Source organism: Clytia hemisphaerica, unplaced genomic scaffold, assembly GCF_902728285.1.
Source record: "Clytia hemisphaerica strain Z4C2 unplaced genomic scaffold, Clytia hemisphaerica genome assembly, whole genome shotgun sequence".
Lineage (NCBI taxonomy): Eukaryota > Metazoa > Cnidaria > Hydrozoa > Leptothecata > Clytiidae > Clytia > Clytia hemisphaerica.
Window position 1 is genome coordinate 1,626,884 of NW_027104378.1, and position 14,735 is coordinate 1,641,618.

General features: G+C 36.1%; 1 protein-coding gene across 1 annotated transcript; it reads right to left on the bottom strand.

Moving 5' to 3' along the window:
• Nucleotides 1-500: 500 nt before the first annotated feature.
• On the bottom strand, nucleotides 501-3,567 carry LOC136819076 (uncharacterized). Its single transcript, XM_067075245.1, has 5 exons — nucleotides 3,042-3,567; nucleotides 2,616-2,921; nucleotides 2,316-2,498; nucleotides 1,728-2,187; nucleotides 501-1,597 (listed from the first exon to the last, which is right to left on the bottom strand). Exons 1-5 carry the CDS (start codon nucleotides 3,415-3,417, stop codon nucleotides 682-684), a joined length of 2,241 nt encoding a protein of 746 aa, XP_066931346.1. The 5' UTR covers nucleotides 3,418-3,567; the 3' UTR covers nucleotides 501-681.
• Nucleotides 3,568-14,735: the final 11,168 nt, after the last annotated feature.

Genomic DNA, 14,735 nt, shown 5'->3' on the forward strand with positions numbered 1-14,735 from the left:
TCCTTATTCCCATCTTATTCCCAAAATTAAGGTTGCTTGTTCCCACTAGTGTATGGTAGTTACTTGTTATTACATGAATCTTAAGGAAAAGGTCAAAGTGGCGGTTTGGGTGGTAGGGCGAGCCCACCCCCTTATTCCCATCTTATTCCAAAAATTAAGGTTGCTTGTTCCTACTAGTGTATGGTAGTTACTTGTTATTACATGAATCTTAAGGAAAAGGTCAAAGTGGCGGTTTGGGTGGTAGGGCGAACCCACCCTCCTTATTCCCATCTTATTCCCAAAATTAAGGTTGCTTGTTCCACTAGTGTATGGTAGTTACTTGTTATTACATGAATCTTAAGGAAAAGGTCAAAGTGGCGGTTTGGGTGGTAGGGCGAGCCCACCCCCTTATTCCCATCTTATTCCCAAAATTAAGGTTGCTTGTTCCCACTAGTGTATGGTAGTTACTTGTTATCACATAAAACTTAAGGAAGAGGTCAAGTGGCGGTTGGGGTGGTCACTTATCTAATGTCGATTATACTCTTAAATATAAGATTAAGGCAACAGTGGTTTGCATTTGAGCTATCTTTTAAGTCAATGAACACGATAAGATAATTTTTAATAATTCTAATAATTTTTAAAAATAGAAACACAACAATAGGATTACAATCACATAAAAAGTAAATACAGCATTTGCGTTTTTTACTTCGGTTGTTTTTCTTCTTCAGCATCTGAATCGCTGACAAGGCTGATTGGGTTGTTGATCTTTGTTTTTGTTTTACGTAGAGGTATTCTCGGCAGTTTAGGCTTTATTTCGAAGTCCGAAATATCTTCGTCTTCACCAGGAACAGCAGAAGATGGCATTGGTAGCTGCTTAGCTGGAGTTTTCTTTTTTGGTTCCACGTCACCTTCCGTCTCCGATTCGTCACTCAGCGAGATTGGGTTAAGAATCTTGCTTTCTGTCTTTCGGCATGGCTGCCGCCTGATCGTTGGTTTTACATCTTCCTCAGAATCGTCACTGAGAACAATAGGATTTGAGATCTCACTTGCAGTTTTACGGCATGGTGGCTGGCGTAGATCAGGCTTTATATCTTCAACAGTTGTCGAGGTAGTCGGTAGATCTGTTGGTAACTTCTTGGACTTCTGTTTTCTCTCAGGTAGTTCATCCTCACTGTCCGAATCGGTAAACAATAGTCTTGGCAAACCCTTCTTGGATGACTTTTTGCTTTTTCCATCTAAGTCACTTGGCGAACAATTGTTTGTTTTGGACTTTTTTGCTTGGTTGAGCATTTCTTCTTCGCTCGTCGAGGTAGTGAAATTTATGGAATCACTATCATCGTTGGCGTCGTTTCTCTTGTCAGCCGTCGCCCCATGTTGACGTTTACGTTTTAGAGGACTGAATTTGATTATTCTTGGCTGCGCTGAAGACTTTGCAACGCATTTATTCAATGGAGTGCTGGTAGTGACGGCTGGGGACAGCAGTTGATCTGGTTCTGGACTCGTTGCTTTTTCTGGTGTTTCGGGTATTACTGTGGTTTGCTTTCTTGATTCTCTGATCAACCAGGCTTCGTAGAAGGTATCTGCACCACGCCACTTCCTTCTCTTTCTGATTTGGTATCTGTAGAGTAAAAAAAAAGAGAGCGTTATGATATGTTTATAGGTCAGCTAACCAGAAAAAGTTCAGCATTATCTAGGACGAGTTGTAACGTTCTCTGGCACTGCACATCTAAGACTTCTATTATTTTTACCTTTTTATGTCATCACAATGAATTGGCACTTTCTTCCAATCGTCTTCTGACATGTATGTCAACGTGTTGATGGCTAATCGGTAATGGGTTGTATTCTTCTCGGTACTGAACAGATTGTGTTCTTTTGACCACCGTGCAGGATTTGCTTCATCCGATTCCAAAAAGTAATAGTCGATGTCCTCATCATCAATAAGTGGATCGCGAATGATTTGTTCGTGGATCTGGCTTATTGCCGCTTGTGAACTATCCAATTCATCCTCTTCGTCGTGGAAATCCGAAAGCGCAACAAGTTTAGTGTGGGCTGCACCATCGTAATCGTTGTAAACCGCTCCTTCTTCTTCAGGGGCTCCGGTGGCCGGTGCAAAAACATATGCATCGTCACAAGTCTCGAAAAGTGGCGTTTCTTTTAACACTTCAGCACAATAATGGAACACTTGCATGCAGTTTGTTCGTAGCCATTCTAAAAAGCAAAGAAGTAAACTGACTTTTCAAAATGTACAAATAAAGGTAGAGAAAGCATCGAAGTAAGTATGAAATTAACAGTTCTCTCTTTTTTTTTTAATGTAACACGACTCGATCAATACTCACTTGTAACACTTGAATCTTTCTTTGGTAGTGGCTTTGTCATGAAGACTTTTAGACGAGAATACACTGCGTCATGATCTAAGGAGATTCCAAAGTTTGGCAGAACGTTGGTCGTTATGAAGAAGCCCGAGTTGTACATCACTTTGGTCGCTGACGCGTGCTTTTGAGCTAGCATCACAAGACCACCTGAAACAATTAAATATCCTTGAGTTAGACTACTTACGAAGCTAAAGGTTTACAGTTAAATTAGCATCTTCCGAACAGAAAGCTTTTGCACATACTTAGTACTTTGAGGCTATTTACCTTGTAGAATTCGTTTAGCATCTTCACAGCTCAAAGAGTTGACGGTCCACTCGTCCATGAATACCAATTCAGTTTGGTTATTGATAAGATGACCAGCAAACTTCCCTTCTTGGGTAACACCCGCAATATTCTCTGTAGAAATGATTCCATCAAATGGTGCCGCCCAACTGGTCTTCCCCGAGTCCGATTCGCCTTGGAGAATTAGCTTGGGCTCTTTCATGGGAAATTTACGGTGTAGCAACAGCTGATAATACTTTTGTAGAAATTCTGTACGAGTTTTCGCATCGGGAAAACTGTTGAATATTCCTGAAAAAATAAAACCATAATTACACATCGAATCTGGAAATGTTAAAGTTAAAGAGTTGAATGTAACCTCAAAAGCTATTTCAACTTAAAATAACAAGAAAAAACGTAAGATTTACTAACCTTGAACAAATGGTCTTGGGTATGGAGTTCTGTCTTTGAGATACTGGTAACGTACGAATGCCCTCGGCGTGCAACCTTGGGGGAACTGTTTGATTTTGTAAAACCTTTTTTCTGATATCAGGAAAATTGTACCTTCTGGAAGAACTTCAATAATGTTATACAAAACTTTGATGGGCTTGATAAGTCCGCAATCAGGATCCGATAACAAGTTGCTGACTGCTGTAATGTGTGATGCAAGTTTGTTGGCAATCTTTGCAATTCCAAGAAGTTTCTTAAGATACTTTGGTACGGTAATGCAATAAACGTACGTGAATTGGCTGTCAGGAGCTTTCTTGTATATCTTTCCTTGAGAAATGGCATAATTCTTCTTTCTCATGTGCCTTTCGATATGATCAACAGCAATGCATATGGGATCAGTGGGAATAAACTTGGCTGACACTTCAGAAGCTGAAAAAGATTCAAGATGTGCTCTTTACCACTTGTATTGAAAAAACGACTAAGGTCAACTTGAAGCCTTCGAGTACAACTTCACCCTTTCTCTGACTTTGTGTAATAACAAGTAACTACCATACACTAGTGGGAACAAGCACCTTAATTTGGGAATAAGATGGGAATAAGGAGGGTGGGCTCGCCCTACCACCCAAACGCCACTTTGACCTTTTCCTTAAGATTCATGTAATAACAAGTAACTACCATACACTAGCGGAACAAGCAACCTTAATTTTTGGAATAAGATGGGATAAGGGGGGTGGGCTCGCCTCCCACCAAAACCGCCACTTTGACCTTTTCCTTAAGATTCATGTAATAACAAGTAACTACCATACACTAGTGGGAACAAGCAACCTTAATTTTTGGAATAAGATTGGAATAAGGGGGTGGGCTCGCCCTACCACCCAAACCGCCACTTTGACCTTTTCCTTAAGATTCATGTAATAACAAGTAACTACCATACACTAGTGGGAACAAGCAACGTTAATTTTTGGAAAAAGATGGGAATAAGGAGGGTGGGCTCTCCCTACCACCCAAGCCGCCACTTTGACCTTTTCCTTAAGATTCATGTAATAACAAGTAACTACCATACACTAGTGGGAACAAGCAACCTTAATTTTAGGAATAAGATGGGAATAAGGAGGGTGGGTTCACCCTACCACCCAAACCGCCACTTTGACCTTTTCCTTAAGATTCATGTAATAACAAGTAACTACCATACACTATTGGGAACAAGCAACCTTAATTTTAGGAATAAGATGGGAATAAGGAGGGTGGGTTCACCCTACCACCCTAACCGCCACTTGACCTTTTCCTTAAGATTCATGTAATAACAAGTAACTACCATACACTAGTGGGAACAAGCAACCTTAATTTTTGGAATAAGATGGGAATAAGGAGGGTGGGTTCACCCTACCACCCAAACCGCCACTTGACCTTTTCCTTAAGATTCATGTAATAACAAGTAACTACCATACACTATTGGGAACAAGCAACCTTAATTTTTGGAATAAGATGGGATAAGGAGGTGGGTGCTCGCCCTACCACCCAAACGCCACTTGACCTTTTCCTTAAGATTCATGTAATAACAAGTAACTACCATACACTAGTGGAACAAGCAACCTTAATTTAGGAATAAGATGGGAATAAGGAGGGTGGGCTCACCCTACCACCCAATACGCCACTGACCTTTTCCTTAAGATTCATGTAATAACAAGTAACTACCATACACTAGTGGGAACAAGCAACCTTAAATTTGGAATAAGATGGGAATAAGAAGGGGGGTTCCGCCTACCACCCAAACCGCCCTTTGACCTTTTCCTTAAGATTCATGTAATAACAAGTAACTACCATACACTAGTGGGAACAAGCAACCTTAATTTTGGAATAAGATGGAATAAGGGGGTGGGCTCGCCCTACCACCCAAACCGCCACTTTGACCTTTTCCTTAAGATTCATGTAATAACAAGTAACTACCATACACTAGTGGGAACAAGCAACCTTAATTTTGGAATAAGATGGGAATAAGAGGGTGGGCTCGCCCTACCACCCAAACCGCCACTTTGACCTTTTCCTTAAGATTCATGTAATAACAAGTAACTACCATACCTAGTGGGAACAAGCAACCTTATTTTTGGAATAAGATGGGAATAAGAGGGTGGGCTCGCCCTACACCCAAACCCCACTTGACCTTTTCCTTAAGATTCATGTAATAACAAGTAACTACCATCACACTATTGGGAACAAGCAACCTTAATTTTTGGAATAAGATGGGAATAAGGAGGGTGGGCTCACCCTACCACCCAACCGCCACTTGACCTTTTCCTTAAGATTCATGTAATAACAAGTAACTACCATACACTAGGGGAACAAGCAACCTTAATTTTTGGAATAGATGGGAATAAGGAGGGTGGGTTCACCCTACCACCCAAACCGCCACTTGACTTTTCCTTAAGTTTCATTTATAACAAGTAACTACCATACACTATTGGGAACAAGCAACCTTAATTTTTGGAATAAGATGGGAATAAGGAGGTGGGGTCGCCCTACCACCCTAACCGCCACTTGACCTTTTACCTCTATACCTTGAAGTTTATGAGCCGGGTTGTTACCTAATTAAATATCACCCCATAAATCTATAATTAAAGAAATTGTAATCATGACGTCATAATTTGATCGAATTTGGTGACGTCATGAATCGTATAACCGCTATAATACCGGGTGGGCCACAAAAAAGTTTCTCTCTTTTAAACTAATTTTCTCGAAATCTAAAAGTTTTAAAAGAACCGTTCCTATTTCATTAAAAAGAAGAAAAATAAACTTAAATTTTGATGGGTCATTTATTGAATTCGATTCATTAGATCAAAAGTTATGCTCAATTGAATAAAAAAGTTACTTTCGGAAAATGCTCAAAAACGTTAAAAATCGACCTATCAAATTGAACAGAAGCATAATTATATGATATATCAGTATTTTCGTTTCAGTCATTAAAATGATAATTAGCTGTCAAAAATGCCTTTTTGTTATTTAAAGGAAGGTTGAATTTCAATGAAAGGAAAAAAATTCGTCGAAAAAGGCCAAATAATCTGGTAAAATTCATAAAAATACATTAAATATGGGTTTCGAGGTAGATCCAGCCTTACATAGACTTTATCCAGTCTAGAACCAAAAATCTGAGGAAAATTTCAGTAAAGCTAAATTAAATTGATTTTGATGAAGATTTTAAATCCTTTCGACCCTTCAGTTTCAAAATTTATGTGTTTTTTACTGAAAAATGCTCTTAATCATGTAAAGCCTATTGCGATTGCTAGTTTTTTAATAAAGATTTTGATAGGTCGATTTTTAACGTTTTCGGGCACTTTCTGAAAGTAACTTTTTTATTCAATTGAGCATAACTTTTGATCTAATAAACCGAATTTATCAAATGACCCATCAAAATTTAAGTTTATCTTTTTTCTTTCCAATGGAATAAGAATCATTCTTGTAAAATTTTTCGATTTCGAGAAAATCAGTTTCAAAGAGAGAAACTTTTTTGTGGCGCACCTGGTATTAAAAATACATGTCCAGCAAATCCAACAAAACTAATCCAAATTACACTGACGAGATCCAGCAGTTCTCTTCACAAGAAGACAACATCACTAGCTATCAACCACAACAAAAACAACAACAACAACAACAACATCAACAACAACAACAACCAACATCTTCAAACCAACAGAACACAATCGACACCAATACAACGGACACTGCTCCGAAACTCACCTTGACAACTATCTACTCATCAACTACCTTGTTGAAGAGCAACATTTCAACTGGCAAATCAACCTCCGAATCAACAACCAACAAAACTTTGACAAAAAATACCAATTTATTCCAAACAAAAGATCCAGTGATCTCAAACTACACACAATCAACCAAACAACCACCAACCAAAGATCAATTAATCAGATCTTACACCAATTTAACAAGAAAAACTCTACACCATAAGGATATGAGGAAAGCCTTAGAGAATCACATCACTAAACACACATTTCCAAAAGGACTCACCTGTCAAGTACCATCAAAGACCAAACTTTCTCCACATTACCAAGATAGATGGAATTCTATCCTTGCCAAGGCATCTTGGGAACTAACCGTGTTACTTGATCAATTCCACCGAGACGAGATCAGGTGGCAAGAAATTGCACGGACCAATATCCGAGAGAACTTTAATGAAAACTATATGAACAATATAGACAATAACATTGTTGATGAACACAAAAATAAACAACAACAACAACGCCAACCACCACGAAGCAAAATACAAAACTATGAAGGTGAACCAACACCAAAACGACCAAGACCTAATATAAATGATATATGACTAGGATCTGTAAACAACAATATATATACTTTTTTAGAAGATACAGATCAAAACTATTCCTTTCACTCCACTTCAATACCACCGGAATTAGACTTACCTAGCTCCATACTTGATACTTACTTAAACCAAACTATACTAAATATTCGCAAACCCAACAGCAGTATTATTACTAACATTTCGACTAAAAAAATTTCGACTATTGAAGAGTGTCTTTTGAACAAGGGTCTTAACTTTGTACCTACACCATGTAAATCAAAAACTCTAAATTCACTTTTACCATCTTTAGAATTATTGTTTCAAAAGATGGCTACTATATATTATTTCAAAAACCAACCTAAACCTCACAAACAACTCTATTCAAAAACAAATTGGGTACCCCCAATGCCAAAAAATAATAACCTGCTCAAATATTTTGAGTTAACCTACAAAGCATTGGTTGATTATAAAAATTCAATCAAAAAACTAGAGCTTAAAAATAACCTGCAAGAGATTGAACTACAATCTCTGAAGAAACTACAAAAAGATAAATATATTGTTATCAAAAATGCAGATAAGGGTAGCTCTATAGTCCTTATGGACAAACACACTTACATCGAAAAGGCAGACAAACACCTTAAAGATGTAAAATCATATATTAAATTACCTAACGACTCTACCTATAAAGAAGCAAAATGCACTATTGAGTATATTTTAGAAGTTCTTCTAATACAACATAAAATTGACGAAAACACCTATCGTTATTTGATACCAATAAGAAACCCACGAAGAAGTCAATTCTATATTTTGCCAAAAATACACAAACTAAACATACCAGGTAGACCTATTGTCTCCTCAATTAACTCACTGACAGAAAATATTTCACGATTCTTGAGTCATTGTGTTTCCCCACTTGTCCATAAATTACATTCATATATTAGAGACACGAAACATTTTCTCACAAAAATCCTGACAAAGAAAATACTTTCACAGAACTCAATACTTGTTACAATTGACGTCACGTCACTTTATACAAACATCCCACACGAGGAAGGTATTGATGCATGCCTTCATTACATTAAAAAATACAAGAAAGATCTTCCTTCCTTTGTACCAGACAGCTCTACTCTGAAAACCTTATTCAAATTTGTACTATAAAACAACTACTTTGAATTTGATAACATAACATACAAACAACTATTCAGAACAGCAATGGGGACAGTTTGCGCACCAAACTATGCTAACCTGTTCCTAGGCTATCTTGAAGAAAATACAATTCTGAAATCTTCTTACAAAAAATGGATTAAAACATACCTACGATTCTTGGATGATATCTTTTTGATATGGCAAGGGACTAAACAAAGTCTTGAGCTCTTCCTTGAATACATCAATTCAATTCACCCGACCATAAAATTCACATAACAATCTTCGGACAAAAGTATAAACTTCCTAGACACAACAATCTATGTCCATCCTAGAAAAAGGATCTTACAGACTAGACTCTTTACCAAACCTACAGATACAAAAACCTTACTACACTAGAACTCATACCACCCAAACCATACAAAAAGGAGTGTTATCTACTCCCAAGCACTCAGATACCGGACAATCACTAGTGAAAACCGTATCTTCAAGAAAGAACTTCAATCCTTGAAAAATACACTATTACAAAGGGGCTACCCTATCACAATAATCAACAACGAGTTTTCAAAAACTGACAATTTGACTCAAGACCAACTACTCTTTAAAACACTTAAACATAAAAATAAAAAGATACGCCTACATAATTGCTTTAGATGGAAGCAGCAGCACAGGCAAAAAAGCAAATCTGACACACTACCCTTCATTGTCCCTTACTCAGAACACTTTAACAACCTTCACAAAGTACTTTTAAAATATTGGTTTCTTGTATCGAGAGACCAAACACTCAAAACATTATACAAAAACCCACCATTTATATCTTATAAAAGACACAGAAATCTTAAAGATATTCTGGTCAAAACTAAATTTCAAAATTGACCAGACTATACGGGGACTATACACACAATATCCTATAGGGATATGTATATTTTATATTGTGTTTGGTACTGTAAAGTTTATTGGAGAAATATAATATATGTTACAACACGAAAATTGACTATATCTGCATTACTTAGGTCCATACAGGTCGCTTTCTTCGGCCTCAAAACGATATTTGTTTCATTAATGGGATTAATTTTTCCACTATTAATGGGATTTATTCTTCTGACATACACCCTGCAGAGATTTTTTCTTTGTAATTTACACCGCCACAGTAGGCAAACTTTTTGAACCGAACAGGTACTTCTGGACACACGAATTTAAAAACAATAGAACGTACCCACAGTGCACTCTGATTCTTCACTATAAAAGGAAGAACTTTTTTGTCATTCAAACACAGTCACCACACTGTTCAAACGTCTTGATAGAACATTACATCTATAAGACTACACTCTCAACTCTTACCATGAACCCTGACCAAGGAAAAGGTAAGAATTCAAACTCTTAAACACCATTTGAGGACGCTAATTTACCAATTAGCTTGGCCCACTACCATGAGAGGTTATTGAAGATGTTGCTTAGCAACAGCGGGCCGAAAACCTTGTAGACGGTAGCTTCAACTGATGACCTCAATATAATGGTGATTTATTTTATAACACAACTTCCAAAAATGTTACATTAGCAAATGACACAACCATTTTAATTTGGTAATCACTTACCTTAAAAAACTCAAAATAATTATTTTGCAATTGCTTAATGACTATACTTCGAGTATTGCGAGACATACTCTCCACATATTTTCAATAACAAACCAAAGATGCAAGTAACTAAAATGTAACTTTTTACAACAAAAAAATTGGAAAGATTTGATGACGTCAGCAAAAAATTCCAATTGTCGATTTTTTGCATTATTTGCTGACGTCATCAAAATTTTCAAAAATTTTTCATTGAAAAGTTTGGCACCATTAAGATTTGACAAAGATTCGACATGTACTTATAGAGTTAAAGTTAATTTACGATTTATGACGTCATAATTTGATGACGTTATAATTCACACTTTCTTTAATAATTAATTTTCAGGTTAATATTTAATTACGTAACAACCGGGTCCTGAAACCTTAAAGTATAGGTCATCTAAAAATCCATAAGTGAACCCCTGAGAATGGGTGCTATTGGTCGCGGATTCGGGATTTGTGATTTTTAAAAATCTAGACACGCCCTAACTCACCCAATTAATTTGACTAAGAACATTGATTCTTGTAGATAAACGTGCGTTTTTTGAGCCAACAAAATTTTTTTTGCAAAAATCTGCTTGAGCCATCTTTTACCTATGATGGTACCCTACTTTCATGCAAAAAATCAGAAAAAATTAATGATCCGTTTTTTGGCCCAAATTTGCCCTAAAAATTTTTTTTTCCCAAAATCGGGCTCTGTCACATTTTGGCCACCACCATTTTGCACCTTTATACCAAAAATCAAAAGATCCCTATGATTCAATCCTGAGAAAAGTTGGTAACAGACGAACGGACGAACAAAAATAGGTTAATTTATAGGACCTCCACTGGGGTAGGTCCAAAAAGTATTTCAGGCATTCATTTTCACTTTTTATATCTTTTAAAACCCATTACAGAAAGGCTCTTTAGAAAGTTTAAATAATTCTATAAAAATCCAGAGTTACAGAACTTGTATCTCTTGTCAGAGTTAAGTTTTGGATTAGTTTTTTGCAAACAAGTGTTAAAGGATGAAGCAAAATGAAAATAAGGAGCTTTCAAATTTGTTTACTATTGCTGCTCAATAATTAGAATTATAATTAGAAATATTTTATGTCATTTGTTATCAAAGTGGAATAAATCTTTTCCTGGCCTGCTGAGAGGAAGTGTAATTTACATGGATACAGTAGATGTCAAATATAGTGGGGGGAATTTAAAAAAACTGAAGTAGAAAGGTTGTTTTGAATAAATTCCTCTTCAAGCCCTACTGTTAGTTGGTCTAATATGTCAACATACTTCATCTAATTCCCAAACCCTTCTTCAGAGATAAGAATAAAAAGAAGGTCAGAATGGCTGATTTGCAACTAAATTCTTTGCTTAGAAAAAAACCCTTGACAATTCATTAATAGTCAACAAAATAAAGGAAACTGGAACATTTGAAAGAAGACCAGGTTCAGGCCGACCGGTAACTGCAACTACGGAAGAAAACGGGGACCTCGTTGAGATGTTGATTTGCCCGCAAGAGGAGAGCCCGGGAACGCACAATAGCCCTCAAGAAATTGCACCAATGGTTGGTATCAGTCGCAGCTCGGTAAAACGATTGGTCAAGCGAAGAGGTTATAAACAATTTAAACGTTTGAAAACGCCCAGAATGAGTGAAACTACCCGCCAACGTCGAACTGAACGTCCCGGCAGACTTGCTGATCGTTTCGAAAAAAATCCACGGCTAATTGAGAAATGTGCATTCCAGGATGAAAAGGACTTTACACTTGAGGTCCCGCTTAATCCACAGAACGATCGAGTTTATTTCAAAGGTGATAAAAAAGATGTCCCAGAAGAAAATCTGTTTCATCAAACATATCGGCAGTCCAAAAAGGTAACGGTTTCAGCATGTCTGACATGGAATGGAGCTACCCAACCGTTTTTTGTTAACGAAAGTGGTATGAAAGTCAACGCTGTCACATACAAAAAACACCTTGAAAAAAACTCATACCGTCCGTTGCGAAATTATTTCCTCATGAAAACTGGATCTTCTTACAAGATGGTGCCCCTTCACACGGTAGTAACTTGGTGCAAGGATTCATGGAAGACAGATTACGAAAACGTTTCGTAAAAAAGACTGACTGGCCACCTTCGTCACCTGACTGCAATCCACTGGATTATTATTTCTGGGATGCAGTCAAGGCGGAGGTGTACAGGGGCCGTTTAAACAACCCGTTCGAAAACGAAGAACAATTGAAAAGAAAGATCAAATCAGTATGGAAAAAAATCGGTTCCAATCATGAAATCATCCGAAAATTTTTGAAACAATTCCTACCGCAAGTTCGTACTGTGGATGAAAATAATGGTGGATGTATCAAATTGGTTTACAATTAATTTTTGACTTTATTAAACGAACATTATGGTTAATGTTATTGTGGAAAGTTTTGAGAAAAAATGTGAATTTATGAATTCATAAATGAATTTATCTCAATCGTTTTGAAATATTATGAAGCAAAATGCTCTCTGAAAATAATTGACGTCAATTTTTGAACAACCCACTTTTGACCTCCAATTTTTAGAATCTTTTAACTTTTCGAAAAATTGTTTTCTGAATATGAAATTTTGAGGGGTGCTCAGAGTTATGCTAAAGATTGCCTGTACCAAATTTCAAGTCATTAGAGACATTAGAACACGCTACGTCAAAAAATGAATTTTATGGACACTTTTTTTGGACTACCCGGTATTCTGAAAATAATTATCAAAATTAGATGAGGTATGTCGATGTTAGACCAACTTCAAGTATACATTGTTAGTGTTGTATGATATAATTTCAAAATTAACTGTTATGCCAATCCAAAACAGCCTTAGGCATAGTTGACCAAAGACTGTGTTGTTATTTTAATCTTATAATTCAATTATCATCAATGAGTGAAATAGCAATAACCTATAATAGTTGTAAGTGCCTGGTCACTTTTTTATAAGAACAATGAGTATAAAAGACTTCTCAAAATAATAATGATGTTCAAATGTCCAGTGAAAGTTACACATTTAAAAAAATGACCTATAATATTGTGTTGAAGTTCAGCCATAAAGTGGCAAAGAATAAGACCTAAAACTGGGCTTCAGTCAATAGACAGGCAGCTGACGACATCTAAAATCTGGACGACTTTGGGACAAACGTCGAGTTGATTTTTCTTGTTCCCATATATCTACTGATCCTAAAAATTTTACTCGGCGTCCGAAAATTTATTTAACGGACATGTCCGATAGTAATTTGTCAAATGATGACGTCACCACCAAAAGTGAAAATTTGATTTCAGCATATAATAATGATATATATACTTTTCGACGCATTTTTCGATCTAGATTCTAAATCACATCAGTCTCAATAGGTAAAAATTTAGATTTCAAAAGTTATGACTTAAATTTGACATATGATTTTGGTCAATCATGACCCTGTCACCCCCTAAAAATGTCAAATTTCAACGTCATCAAATCAAAAAACAATTTACACCATTCGAAAGCTCGTCAAAAACTATATAGAAGACAATTAAACGGGTATATTCGATTTCTCAGCCTAACTCGAGAAAATTGAGATCGTAATTCCTTATAAAATGAGGCATTTTTTCAAAAATGACGTCATAGAAAAGCTACGGACCTTAATAACTTTTCATATTCAAATTTTTACTTATTGAGATTGATGTGATTTGAAATCTACATCAAAAAACGCTTCGAATGGTATATAAAACTTTGAATTTTTGCAACATCAATTTTTCACTTTTGCTTATGACGTCATCAATTAATAAATTATTCTCGGACACGTCCGGTAAAGATTTTTAAACACGCCGAGTAAATTTTTCTGACTCTCTAAACTATAAAGATTTCAAAATAAGTACTCAATATTTGTCCCTCGAATTTTCACTTATTCACTTTTTTTGATGTCGTTACAAAAGTTATTGGTTTCTACAAAAGAAGAGTATCCAAACAGGTATCTGAGATATTTGCAGCAAAAAAAGTGGTACGTGAAGGACTTTTGTAAAATTTTGTATGGATACATCAATGAAGCTATCATTATTAATTTATTTGGTAAAACAGGTCAGGTTCTATATACAAAACTATATACAATTATAGTCCCCCATTATACAGAATTCTGTACATATTGGCAGTAAAAAACTGATGTGGAAAAAAAAAACGAAAAAGTAAAATCTTGCGAATCAAGCTAAAAGTTAGTTGAATCTAGGAGTTGTTTCGTATAGGAACAAAAAGTTGATTAGGATTAAGACTTAGGAGAATTTAGGAGAAATATACATGTATAAAAGTACATAAATAAACTCTAGGTAATAATAAGCTAAAAATTTGCGAAGGAAAAAAATATATATTCAGTAAATGTAATTTACTAATAAACATAATCTTTATATAATAGTGCACGACCCGTCATATTAAAATTAATTTTATCCAAACAATCAGATTTATTCAAGGCTTTTGCAAAAGCTTTGTAAGTTTTTATTTCCCGTATTGAGCTGGGAATGTTATTCCAAACAATAGCTGCTCTGTACATAAATGATCGTTTAGCTAGATAGTTCATCACCTAACACCGGGGCTCAAGGAACATTCCTCGTAATGCAAGCCAGTAAGGCTGGGCTTAAAAAATTGTTG

Bases quoted from the DNA above. Each gene is read 5' to 3' on its own strand.
- LOC136819076 (XM_067075245.1), bottom strand. From the start codon at position 3,417: ATGAGAAAGAAGAATTATGCCATTTCTCAAGGAAAGATATACAAGAAA. The intron at 2,499-2,615 runs GTAAATAGCCTC...TAATTGTTTCAG, and splicing joins TGCTAAACGAATTCTACAAG to GTGGTCTTGTGATGCTAGCT. The intron at 1,598-1,727 runs GTAAAAATAATA...TTTACTCTACAG, and splicing joins CATTGTGATGACATAAAAAG to ATACCAAATCAGAAAGAGAA.